We start from the raw sequence: 12,494 nt of genomic DNA on the forward strand, positions 1-12,494 counted from the left end.
CAGGGGGGGCAGCTGGGGTACAGCCCCTGCCCCAGGGTGAGCAGGGATGGGGGCTGCAGCCCTGCGCAAAGCTGAGCGGCAGCGGAGCTGGGTGGAGAGGGCCAGGGCGGGTGGCTGGGATGCAAAATGAGCTGCTTGGGGTGAGCAAGGGCTTGGGGGGGCAGGGGACTGGCCCCTGCTGCTGTGGGGTCCTTTGGAGCTGCGTGGACCCCAGAAGTAAGGTGGGGGTGCCTGGACTAAAGTTTGCACCAGCAGTTGAGCCTGGGTGATGCAAACCACAGCGTCCACCCGCCTCAGAAGCACAACCAGGGTCCTGGTTTGTACCTGGCTGGGGGCACGGCTCAGAGGGGGAGCACCCAGGGCTGCCCGCGGTCGCTGCCCGCGGTCGCTGCCCGCCATCCCACAGCACAGAGCTTGCCGGGCGAGCTGGCAAAGAGCAGCAGCTTTGGCAGGAGCAAAGGGCATCTCCTCCTCGAAGAGCATCTCCCACGGCAGAGCTCAGCCTCTCCTGCCACTGCTCTCCATCCGTCCACGCTCCTCGGGTCCAGCGCACCTCTGACTCTGAACCGGCTGTCCCGGGGACATGCCAGCTCGTGTCCTTCCCTCCCCACAGGCTGCGTGTGCCAGAGCCCCTGTGTCCTCCCCCCAGCACAGCCACTCGCCTGGCTGGCTGGCTGAGGAAGCCGGGGAACACTTGATGGAGGGGATGATGGACATGGGGGCACAGTGGCCAGGCGTTGAGATACAGCCTGAGCCAGCGCAGGGCACAGAGAGCCCGGCTCAGCTTTGCACCGGGAAGGCAACAGTGCCTCAGTTCCTGCCTGGGGCTCCTTCCCGAGCTCCAGCCCCAGCTCCAGAACAGGTTTGCAAGGGAAGCTCTGCTTGGCCCGAGCACCTCCCAGCCTCGCAGCTTCTGCTCTCCTTAGGAAGGAGCGATTTGGAGACATCAGGATCTCCAGCCTGATGGATGTCCCCAGGGGGACACCAATAACTGGGGCAGGGGGATGTCCTGCAGCTTCCTGAGAGCCTTGGCGAGAAGATCCAGGAGCCCAAGGCCCACGTAAGGACAGCAGCAACCCCTGGAGTGATGAGGGCTGTGGGCATGGTGGGGGCAGGAGCTTGCAGCAGAAGCGTCTGCAGGGCCCCACGCAGGGAGCTGGGCATGCAGCTGCTGTGCTGGGGGGCTTTGGGGGGACCCACACCCCAATTTGGAGCATTGCTGGTGCCGCTGGCTGAGCATTTCCCTCCTCTCCCCACCGCAGGTTGCCAGGTAACACAACCTGCCAGAAAAATGCCATGGGACCTGTAAAGCTGCCACCGCTTGGGATCTAGCGGTCGCAAACAGAGGGGTTCACTTGCGAAGGGGATTATCCCCCAGTTCCTGCCCCAGTTCCTGGTGCGGGTGGGAGGGCAGAGATGCTGGAGCTCCCAGGCAGAGCTGCAGGATTTTGGTGTGTTATCACCCAGTTGGGATTTGTGTGGCCACGGGAAGCAGAGCGTTGCCCGTGCAGTTCTGCTCCTGGAACCCTTCATGCTCAGACAGGTCCCTCGGCTGTCACAGCCCATCCAGGTGTCCCAGTGGGCACGGTTCAGGCTGGGGACATCAGCACAGTGGGGAGCAGCAGTGTGCAGGACAGGGGGGCGCAGAGCTGAGGAGCTGAAGACGCTGCGACAGCCACGGGGACACGGTCCCTGCTCACCCTACGGATCCCAAACCACCCGACGTTGGCCTCTGGTCAGCAGCCATCCCTCCTGTCCCTTTGTGCTTGCAGGGTGATGAGGGACCCGGTCACGCCGAGGTCCTGGGTGTCCCCGTGAGGATGTCAGCGATGGGCAACTCCCACCTCCATTTGCCACCATCCTGCTACCGGGTGCCCCTCATGCCTCCAAGCCAGGATTTCATGTCTGCAAACACAGGGCAAACTCCCTTGACCCTCTGCTTGCTGAAAGCTCCCCTATTGCCTTTGACATCTCCTTTTAATGCGCGCTGGGGAGCTGAGCCTGGGGCTGCCTCATTACAGAGGTCCCTGCAGGGTGGCTTCCCTTTCAGCCCAGCGCCTTTTGCGTTTCCAGCCTCACTCCGCAGGCTGAGGAAGAAACCTGGAGGATCCCCCGTGGCTGATGGGGCATCCCTGGCCCCCCCAGACCTTGGCTGGCCAGCCCCGCCGCAGCTGGGGTCACCTTAATGCAAATGGTTGCGGGAGCGTGAATGAAATGAAGGGTGCTTGAAGGAAGGTGTCACTCCAGATAGATGTGCACAGGAGGGGACAGGGCCTGGGAAATCTTTGCAGATGCAGCAATTTTCCCCTCATTTCTGGGGAAAGTAGTCTTTGTCTCTCCGAATCTGCAGTTTTCTGGCAGCCCTGCAATTCCTTGTGACAGCCGTGACCAGGGTCAGGGGAAAATCACAGCCTCTGTCCTGCAGGTGTAATGAGAAGGGGAGGTGGCGGGGGGGACGGGGGGCTGATGAGGCTGGGTGGCAGCTTGCTCCCTCTGCACTGACGGCCTCGGCACTTCACGCTCTGCAAGGAGAAAAGGCTCTTGGTGTGCACGGAGCAGCTCCCATGGGCTGAGCCGATGGGTGCCGGCGGCAGCAGAGCTGCTGGAAAGGCTCAGGGCGGGTTGGAGACCTTTCCCACAGTGACCCCCCCTCACTGGGAGGCCCTGGGACAGGTCCAAGGGCTTTGGGAGCAGCTCTGCTCCGCTCCAGCACACAGCAAGGGTGCAAGGGAGCTGGGAACACATGGTACCCTGCAGCTGGGAGATGCCCCAGCATCGACCCACAGCTACTGGGGACAGCCCCTGCCTTCCCTCACCTCCTTGCTACCCCCGCTGTCCCTGCTCTGGGGGACATGGGATGTTTTCCTTTTTTCTTCCCATATTCGTGCCCAGGGCAGCGGGGAGCCCTGCACGCTACTCCCTGAGAGCCTGGGCTGCTCCAGCTGAGTATCACCGCCTTAAATAAAACATGCCAGTGGGAGCAGGCGGCTGCTACACGTTCGCTCTCTTTATTATTTCATACCTCCGCCTCCCAGGCGGGTTTAGCTGCTTTGCTTGCTGAGCGCTCGCCCGTGGCCTCTGCGTCCCTGACAGAACCACAGGGCTCCCTGGGGTCCCCACAGCCCCTCCTCTGCCACCACCCACCATGTCCAACCTCACCTCCCTTATTACTGGACCCCCCGAATCCTGGGAGGGTTTGAACCCACCTCTCGGATGAAGGGGAGCTGGGATGGGTCTGTCTAGACGGGTCCCAATGGCATCCATCTCTCTGTCCGCAGAGGATGAGCTGCGGGTACATCCTGTGCACTGTCCTGCTCTCGGTGGCCGTCCTCCTGGCAGTGACAGTCACGGGGGCCATCCTCTTCATGAACCACTACCACACACCCGTCACCGAGTCGCCCCCCGTCATCAGCACCAACCCTGAGGAAGCCAACGCGCTGGTCACCATCGAGAAAGCCGACAGCTCCCGCATCAACATCTTCATCGACCCCAACTGCCCTGACACGGCGGGCACCTTCGGGCGCCTGGAGGGGCTGCAGACCTCCCTGCTGCGTGCCGTCACCGACCACGATGCCGAGGCCAAGGCCACCAAGAGCCAGCAGAAGGCCCTGCTGGTCACGGTGGCGGACGAGGTGGCCAAGCTGCTGACACACGCCGTGCAGCTGCGCGCCGACTGCGACGGCCTCAAGAAGGGGCACAGCGCCATGGGGCAGGAGCTCAGCGCCCTGCAGGGAGAGCAGGGCAGGCTCATCCAGGTGAGCCGGGGCTGGGAGTGCCACACAGTGCTCCTTGGGGACAGACCCCCCCTGTTCCCATCTCCCCGTGGTGTCCAGGGGTGGCCTCCAGCAGAAGGAGCTGAGGTTCAAGGTGGGTGCTTGGGAATTCCAAGTTAGGAAGCAGAAATTCAGCTCCAGCTCATCAGCCTCCTGTGTCTCACTGCCAAACCGCCCCAGTGCCAACGAGCTGGGTGAGCAGTCTCCCACGCTGTGGATCTCCCAGCTTTGGGTCCAGCTTGGGGGCTCCGAGCAGAGCTGAGCACAGCACAGGACCATCCCAAGGGTGGTTCATGCAGCAATCAGCCCCCACTTATTTACAGTTCCAAAAATTTCCCAGGCGATGAGCTGTGTTGAAATACTTACCTGGTTATGTCAGCGGGGGTCTGCTGTCCCTCATCTCCCTCCGGATGGGGCTGCTTGATCCCCGCTGCTTCGCTTCACTCCTCATCCTGCTGCTCTGCCATGGCCACCCCATGTCACTCGCCTGACCCAGGTCACCTCAGGGGACAGCAGAGAGCGGGTGGCTGTCTCAGGACACAGCTATCCCTGCTACCTCCACAATCCCATCCCTTGTCCAGAAATGCTCTTCATCCCACGGGTGGTGGCACCAACACACCCAAGTTTGGGGATTTCTCAGCCCTGATGGCAATAGGTGCTATCTGGAGCCTGACCCCAGGCCAAAGAGCACTGGACATGCCATATGGGATCTGCTGTGGCTTTTATGTCCCCACCTGGTCCCCACCAGCCCGTACCCTGGTGGGGAGTGTTGCTACCTGCAGGCACCTGAGGAGCCGTGGGAGCAGGCAGAGCATCCTCACAGCAGGGTGGTCAAGGGCCTGGGGCCTGGGAGGGTTTTAACCACATTAAACTCCAATTCTTTGTCCCCCTGTGTGTCCGCTGCCCACAGCTGCTCTCAGAGAGCCAGACCAACATGGCTCGGCTGGTGAGCTCCGTCAGCGACGTCCTCGACACGCTGCAGAAGGAGCGTGGCAGCGCCCGGCCCCGGCTCAAGGCTGACCTGCAGCGAGCTCCAGCCAGGGGAGCGCGGCCCCGGGGCTGCTCCAACGGTGAGATGGTGTCCCCGAGGAGAGGGGTGCACCCGGGGCTGCTCTCGGCAGGTTTCTACCTAAGAAGAGGGGTGGGAGAAAACCACTCAAGATGGGGGAAACCAGTCTGGAGAAGGGATTTAATACACTGGGGAGGCTGGTGTGTAGATGGGGGAGATGGAGCAGGAGGGAGATGGAAAGTTGTGTCCTAGAAGGGGTGTTTCTCACCATGCGGCCCCCCAGTTGTCCATAAACCAGCCAGCACAAAAGCCACTTTACACCCCTGCAGAACCCCTATTCTCCACGCAGATGTAGCTGAGGCAAAAACAGAGCAAGATGTGACCGTTTGCCTTCACTGGGGTGCAGAGGGCAGCGCTGCATGGGACTCGGAATAAACAGTCACATTTATCATCATTTGGTTAAGATGAAGCTGAGTAAGACTGTCCCGGGGCTACGAGCACATGCCCACATGGTGCCTGCAGCTGCCTCCAGGCATCGGCTCCCTCCTCCCCAGCTGGGTCCCAGCCTGCCCTTGCCGTCACACAGGGACATGGGGTCAGTCCCTGACAGTTGCCAAGATGGGGGTCCCCGTGGTGGCTGTGTCCCCCCGGGCACTGCTTACCCTGAGCATCGAAGGAGAAAGGAGAGAAACAGCAAGGCAGCACCGAGCCACCAACTAGAGCTGGCAGCAAGGTTGAGAGACTGAAAGAAATGGCAAGACATTAAATTAGATCATTAATTAATCAGCTTTCCTCTTGACCCACCCCATCCCAATGCCACGCTGCAGGCTCCCGGCCCCGAGACTGCTTTGACATCTACGCGAGCGGACAGCAAGAGGATGGGATTTACTCCATCTTCCCCACGCACTATCCCTCCGGCTTCCAGGTCTACTGCGACATGACGACGGACGGGGGCGGCTGGACGGTGAGCTGCCGCCGTGCTGGGGAGCACTGGGGGATGCCACCGCCGGCCGCGGGCTGTCCCCATGCCGGGGGTGGGAGATGTCACTCTCGGCCCTTGGATGTGTTATTGGGGTGGGGGATGGATGCTAACGGGGTCTGGCCGCGCACAGGCTGCCCAGTCCCGTGGGGAAACGAGCAAACAAACAGCCTTGTCTGCGTTACCCGTGCTGGTGGCATCGGCAGAGCTGCTGGCATCAGCCCTGTGTCAGAGCCCGGTGGCCCTGCCCTGGGCTGGGGGAGCTTGGCTGGAGCCGGAGGGTGGTTTCAGGGAGTTGGATGGAGTTTGGTCCTTCTCAGCAGGGCTGGTGCCTGGCTGGGGCACAGCGTAGCTGCAGTTGTGCCATGGAGTGGATGGCTGCGCTTTGCCCTGTCCTGGTGCTCCTGGAGAGCTGGTGCTGAGGCTCAGGACGAACCCCAAACCCAGCACATTTCACCTCATCTAACACAGGGGTGCCCAGGTGGCACCAATTCACCCACTGCCCAGCTGCTCTGTCCCATTTGCTTTGCCTCAGCAGCTGCGGCGGCCCCGTATTCACAGTTTTGGGGGCAGGGAGCAGCCCCAAGCCTGGAGAACCCCATTGCCCCAGGGGCCCTTTTGGGTGCAGGCAGCCCCTCCCCAGGAAAGCATTGCTTGGGGTGCTGTCAGGGAAGCAAGGGAGTCCCAGGGAGGTGGCGGGGGGGCTCACTGGGAGGGGTGGGCCAGCAGCCTCTCCCCTGAGGACACGTTGGGCGAGCTGAGCCAGCCAGCACTTCTCCAGCTGGGCACTCTAGGAAACAAATCCCCACGATCTGATTCCTCTAAGTAGCTTTGAGCAGCACCAGGAGGGAGCTTAGCCCCCCTGCCCTCGGGGGGCTGCTGAGCCTTCGGCCTCGGTCTGCCCACAGCCCACCCTGGATGGGAGCAACCTGTCGTGCACAGGTTGGTACCAGCAAATCCAGTGGGGGAACTGAGGCACAGCGCAGTGCCCAGGGACCCCGTCTCCTGAGGGGCTCGCAGAGGGAAAAGGGGGGACCCACTCGCTCCTCAGGGTGAGGAGGGCCCCGTGCACAGTCTCCCCATGCTCAAGCACTGCCTGAAGAGCAGCCCAAGGTGATTAGCGAGACACTCAGGGGCTTATTTAAAGCTGCTGCAACCAGGAGGGCTCTGGCTGGGTGGGAAGGGGGCAAAGTAAATGATTTTACGCCCAGCCAGCGCGGTGCTGCCCGCAGCACCACAACCAGGCAGCACCCACGGCTCTGCCCTGCCTCAGCCAGGAGAAGAGGAGCCCGTTCCTGGTGTCCCAGAGATGGGTGCACCCAGAGCAGGGCCGAGGGTGCTCGCCCCAGGCTCCCATGTCTCAGGGCTGCTCTGCAGCAGAGGCTCCCAAACGCACCTCCAGTCCCTTGGGGTGCAGGGGGTGCCTCAGCCATCTCCCGTGGGGTTGGGGCTGGGGGGGGGTGTCCTTGGGGCGCTGGCTTACCCAGGCTCCAGGTAAGCTGTGGCACGGCTGGGCACCGCGGTGCAGAGCCTGGGAAATTTCCCTCCCCTCCTCCTCCTCCTCCTCTGGAGCGATTACTCCTGACATTTGGGCTTATTTGCATGTGGGTGGGTGGGTGGAAGCGATGGCAGCAGCTGAATCAATTTTGACTTGGGAGCTTGGGAGCTGCTGAGCTAAGCCTTAGCCTGCATGGATGGCTTAGAGACCACGGGGAGCGGGGCAAGAGCTGTCCCGATGCCCCGTGGGGGAGAAACCCGGCTGGGGTCAGTCACCGGGTGCTGCTCAGCACCTTCCCATCCCCACGGCGTGATCTGCAGTGTCACCCTGTCCCCTCGCAGAGGGTGTTCCCCATCCCTTGCACTGGGACAGCTGAGAAAGGCGCAGCCCTCGCCACACCAACACCTCTCCCTGCGATGGCCGCATCCAGCCCGGGGCGGGCGCAGTCCCTGCGCTGTGCCAGCGACTGCGGCTCTGGGGCTGTGTGCTGCTGATTCTGCATAGTCAAAAGGCAGAAATGTGTCAGAGAGGGCAGCCAGCATCGGCGTCCAGGCAGGGCAGGGTGACACCAAGTGTGGGAGGGAAGAGCCAGGGAGCCCCCAGCACACCCCCCCCAGTCCATTTTGTACCCCCCTTGGTCCTGCCTGCCAGCGACAGGGCCGTGTTTGCAGCCGGCTGGGGCATGGGTCTGGGTCGGTGCCCACAAGTGCCCTCGGGAACATCCACGTCCTGCGCTCTGCACTGACTTTAATTGCAGTGACTCCCCTGAGCTGACCCGAGCCTCACGCAGTGCCAGGCTGCAGCCCTGTAATTGCCCAGCCTGACCCTGGCTCCCCATTCTGACACTCCCCTCCAGCACTTTATTAAAGTAATAACGGGGTGACAGAGCATGGGGGAGGCTCAGCATCCCGGGAGGCCTGAAAAAGTTGCCTCTTGATGTGCAGTTTTTGGAAATGCCCCACACTCCTCCCAGTGCCCCTGAGCCTCCATCACTGCCCAGCCAGGAAAACCCCCCCCAGGATCAGCATCTCAGCCCCATAAATAACAGTTCCATGACAATTCCAGCCACTTCAGCATTATTTTCCATGTACAGCACGTATTGGGAAGTGGTGGGCAAGCCAAAGGATGTGGGAGAAAAGGCTGTGCCAGCAGGACGAGGGCTGTGGTGATGTTAAGTGACAGCTTCCAGCTCCACAGGCATCTGCCACGCTGGGGATGCTCGCGGGGACAGCTTTGCCCAGCCCGCTCACCACCCGCCGGAGGGGTCCCGGAGCGGGCTAGGGGGGGGTGAGAAGATGCTGATGCATTTACACATGGACTGGGTGGGGTAAGCCAAAGGCAGTGGGTGAGACGAGCCTGGGGAAATGTATGCTGTTTCCAAAAGATGGGATTGATGAGTCGCCATGAATGGGACAAGACAATTTTGCTGGCGGGGTCAGGCAGGAGCAGGCGGGTCCCCGGGACGGGCAGCGCTGCTGGGTGCGATGTTACAGGCTATCGCAGGGGATTGGCACTTCCCAGAGACCAGCCCCTGCGATGCTCTGAGGTTGTCTTCTCCATGACTGAACCTGAAGATGGTCTCCCCACTGTGATGGGGACTCAGAGAAACAGAAGCTGGGGTTGTGCCACCGCTGCCGAAAACAGCTGTGCCACCGCTGCCGAAAACCTGACCGGGAGCTCAACCGCTGCAGTGGCAGAGATGGGGTGACCAAGTGTGTCCCCAGGCTGTGGCTGTGGTGGGGTTTTGATCCTGGTGGGGGTTTGGTGGGGGCTGGCACTGGGGCTGCGGGGAGAGGGAGCAGAGCCCTCCCTCACTGCCAACACCATGGCAGGCACAGGCCAGCACTCCTGCTTTTCTCTTTTTTTAACCCATTTTTCTGGGTTGGTGCCTTTGAAGGAGCCTGTCCCTGCCCCGTGAGCTCAGCGTGGCCGGGGGAGGCAGAAAGCGGGGGAGATAAATATTTCAGCCTTGCCTTTAAAGAAGGGAAGGAAATCCTTTTTGCTTAAGAGGGGGTGATGCATATTTGATGAGGAGGAAGAGAGCAGCAAGGCAGGGCTGGGAGCGCGCAGCGAGCCTGTGGGTCACCCGTGTTGCAGCATCCTGGTGCCTGCAGCATCCTGGTGTGCGGGGTGAGGAGGAGGCTCCCACCTCCCCACCTGCATGCGGGAGAGGCGGGTGCACGCATGAAACACAAGGAGGAACCATGTGCAAGAGATGATGAGGATGGAGCAGGAGATTCAGGAGGACACTGGACTTCCAGCACCCACCAGCCCTCCCATCCCAGTTTCCAGCCCCTTGGAGCTGAGCCCGGCAGGCACTGGGGCACCAAGGGCTCCTCCAGGACCCGGGCTGAGGGCTCAGCCAAGGCTCAGCCAGCAGAGATGTGCCCCACACGCTTCCCCGGGCACTGCTCCGGCAATTGGCCTATTTACAACTGCGGGTCAAAGCAGATTAAGAGGGAGCATCGGTGCTGCCTCTGCCGCCTTCCCTGTGCAGCAGGGCCGGAGCGGATGTTGGATGAGGAAAATCAGCTTCGGGCCCTTGTCCAGCCACGCCATCCATCCCCCTTTCCCAGCAAGCCCAAAGAAAGCCCCTTTAAACGAGCTTAACCACAGCTTCTCAAGTGCTCAACACAGGGATAAAAATTAAGGCTCTAATTCTAGAAGGTAAGTACAGCAGGATCAGAGCGCTGCCATGCCAAGGAGCGTGCTGGAGCCTGCCCGGGGCACCCACAGCCCCGAAAGTGTCCATCTGGTGAGGGACAAACCAGTGCAAAGCTCATGAGCTGGGTCTCCTCCACATGCTGGGATGAAACCCTGGATGTGCAGAAGGGCAGGAGCAGCCGGAGGAGGCTGGGAAGGAGCATCCCCGCCACGGAGCAAAGCACGGCAGCTTCCCGCCCGGCGCGGGCGCTCGGTGGTGTTGCCTGAGCCTCAGCTGCTGGAATCGGGGTGAATGGGCTCAGCAACACACCCCAGCCTCACGGACAGGGTGCTCTGGCCCCTTGGCTGCCGGCACGCAGGGCAGCTGTTCCTGAACCACCAAGTGCCCTGTGTCCCCCGGCCCCGCCGCCATGGCCACCGGAGCACGGGGCTTGGTGGCAACTGGGCAGGCTGGCTCAGTCAAGTTTAATGCAATTAATCCAGGGCTGGAGGCTTAAATAAGTTCAAATGGTTGGACATGGAGCAGTATTTTCTGGATCATTGTCAATAAGTCAAACCTGAAACTATGGATAAAAGGGGATGAAACACACAGGGCACGAGATGCACATGGGAGAGGAAAAGGGAAAGGCTCCAAGGTAAAATGTGCTGAGCCCCAGTGATCTGGTGGGGAACTGGGGGCTCTGGGAGAGTCGAGGAGGCTGGTGCCCCACAGTTAATTTCTCTGGGATGACTAACGAGGCCATCACAGGAACGATGCCTGGTAACGGGGTGGCTGCCCCGCAGAGACTGGGGGGTACTCGGGAGGGGGAATTCAGCTGCTTATCCTTACACAGCTCCGAGCATCCTGCTGTCTGCAGGACGGTTTGGGCAGCACGTGCTGCAGGGACAGACCCCAAGTCGTGTCATCTGTCCGTCCATCCATCCTCACCTCCGTTCCTGTGTGTAATGGCAGAGCCCAGGCTGTTTCGAGACGGGTGCCGGGTGCCCACCGCTCCCAGGGGCACCCACCACCCTCCCGCAGGAGCACACCGCGGGCTTCCTGAGCTCTGCTTACATTTCCAGGCAGAGGATCTGGCGAAGGATTTTATCTGACCCAACTCACCCAGCCCTGGGAGCAGTCAGATAATGATCCGGCCTTTCCCTGGGGACCTGCTCGCCACCATCCCTGTGTAATTACTGAGTTGAAAGGGTTTAATTTGTGCCTGTGTCTACTAAGGCGGCGGCGGGGAGGGGTGGGGAGCAGAGGGGCTGCTCGGGGTGCACAGGCTCGGAGCAGCCCCGTGACTGATGCCCCACGTGTCTCCCCAGGTGTTTCAGCGGCGGGAGGATGGCTCCGTCAACTTTTTCCGTGGCTGGGAAGCCTACCGGGATGGCTTCGGGAAGCTGACAGGAGAGCACTGGTTAGGTGCGTGGGGCTGGCAGTGCTCCTCTCGGGGCAGGATGGCAAAGCCTGAGGACCCCCAGCCCCTCTCCCAGGGAGGTCTGGGGTTTCCTTTGCAAAGGAAGGGACACTGGGACACCCCCCCCGGCCAGCACCCACGTCCCAAGAGTGATGGCCAGGGCAGGCGGGGAGGGGACCCAGTGGCTGCACAGGGACAGGGAAGCGATGGGGCTCTTTGCCCACAAACTGAGCACGTGCCCTTGGCCGTGCAGCAACCACAGAGCGAGGGCTGGAGGGTGGGAACTGCTCCCTGTCCTGCCCCAACTCCCCTCCCCAGGCACCCCTGGCCACCCGCTCCCCACCGGGGTCCCCACACTCACCCCCTCCCTCTGCCGCAGGGCTGAAGCGGATCCACGTGCTGACAGTGCAGGGCAGCTACGAGCTCCGCATCGACCTGGAGGACTTCGACAACGGCACCGCCTTTGCCCACTACGGCAGCTTCGGCGTGGGGCTCTTCTCCGTCGACCCCGAGGAGGACGGGTACCCCGTCTCCATCGCTGACTACTCGGGGACAGCAGGTAGGGCGATGGTGTGGGGGGACATGTGTGGTCCCATGGGGCAAGGGAGCCCACAGCCACCACATCTCCTCGCTGGGGTGTTAGTGGTCTCCTCCGGCGCTGGCAGCAGTGCTGGCTGCGTCCCTGCAGCCATGGGGAGCTGGAAGAAGGAGAGGAAGGGGCTGCAGTTGGGTGTTTGCAGGGTGGGTGACCCCAAGTGCCCCATTGGGGTGCCCACAGGAGCCCGCTGGGGTGGGAAACAGCCCAAAGGCAGGGTGAGGGGCAGGAAGGGCCCATCACGGCTCCTTTCCCCTGGCGGCAGGTGACTCCTTCCTGAAGCACAACGGGATGAAGTTCACTACCAAGGACCTGGACAACGACCACTCGGAGAACAACTGCGCAGCTTTTTACCACGGCGCCTGGTGGTACCGCAACTGCCACACCTCCAACCTCAACGGGCAGTACCTCAAGGGCCACCACAGCTCCTACGCCGACGGCATCGAGTGGTCCTCCTGGACCGGCTGGCAGTACTCCCTCAAGTTCACCGAGATGAAGATCCGGCCTGTCCGGGAGGAGAATTAGCTGGATGGCATGAACCCCCACACCCCGTGCCCAGCCCCCTGCCCTTCCCCA

General features: G+C 61.9%; 1 protein-coding gene across 1 annotated transcript in view; it reads left to right on the plus strand.

Annotated features, from left to right (window-relative positions):
* Positions 1-3,164: 3,164 nt before the first annotated feature.
* Positions 3,165-12,494, plus strand: part of FIBCD1 (fibrinogen C domain containing 1) — an 11,808-nt gene continuing 2,478 nt past the window's right edge. Inside the window, exons 1-6 of the mRNA XM_026860540.1 lie at positions 3,165-3,755; positions 4,684-4,843; positions 5,610-5,746; positions 11,232-11,328; positions 11,703-11,882; positions 12,184-12,486. Of these exons, the coding sequence (XP_026716341.1) occupies positions 3,282-3,755; positions 4,684-4,843; positions 5,610-5,746; positions 11,232-11,328; positions 11,703-11,882; positions 12,184-12,443 (1,308 nt within the window). The 5' untranslated portion in view covers positions 3,165-3,281 and the 3' untranslated portion in view covers positions 12,444-12,486. The remainder of the gene's footprint in view (positions 3,756-4,683; positions 4,844-5,609; positions 5,747-11,231; positions 11,329-11,702; positions 11,883-12,183; positions 12,487-12,494) is intronic.

The sequence above is a fragment of the Athene cunicularia genome (genome assembly GCF_003259725.1).
Source record: "Athene cunicularia isolate RWA chromosome 17 unlocalized genomic scaffold, athCun1 chr17_part1, whole genome shotgun sequence".
Taxonomy (NCBI): domain Eukaryota; kingdom Metazoa; phylum Chordata; class Aves; order Strigiformes; family Strigidae; genus Athene; species Athene cunicularia.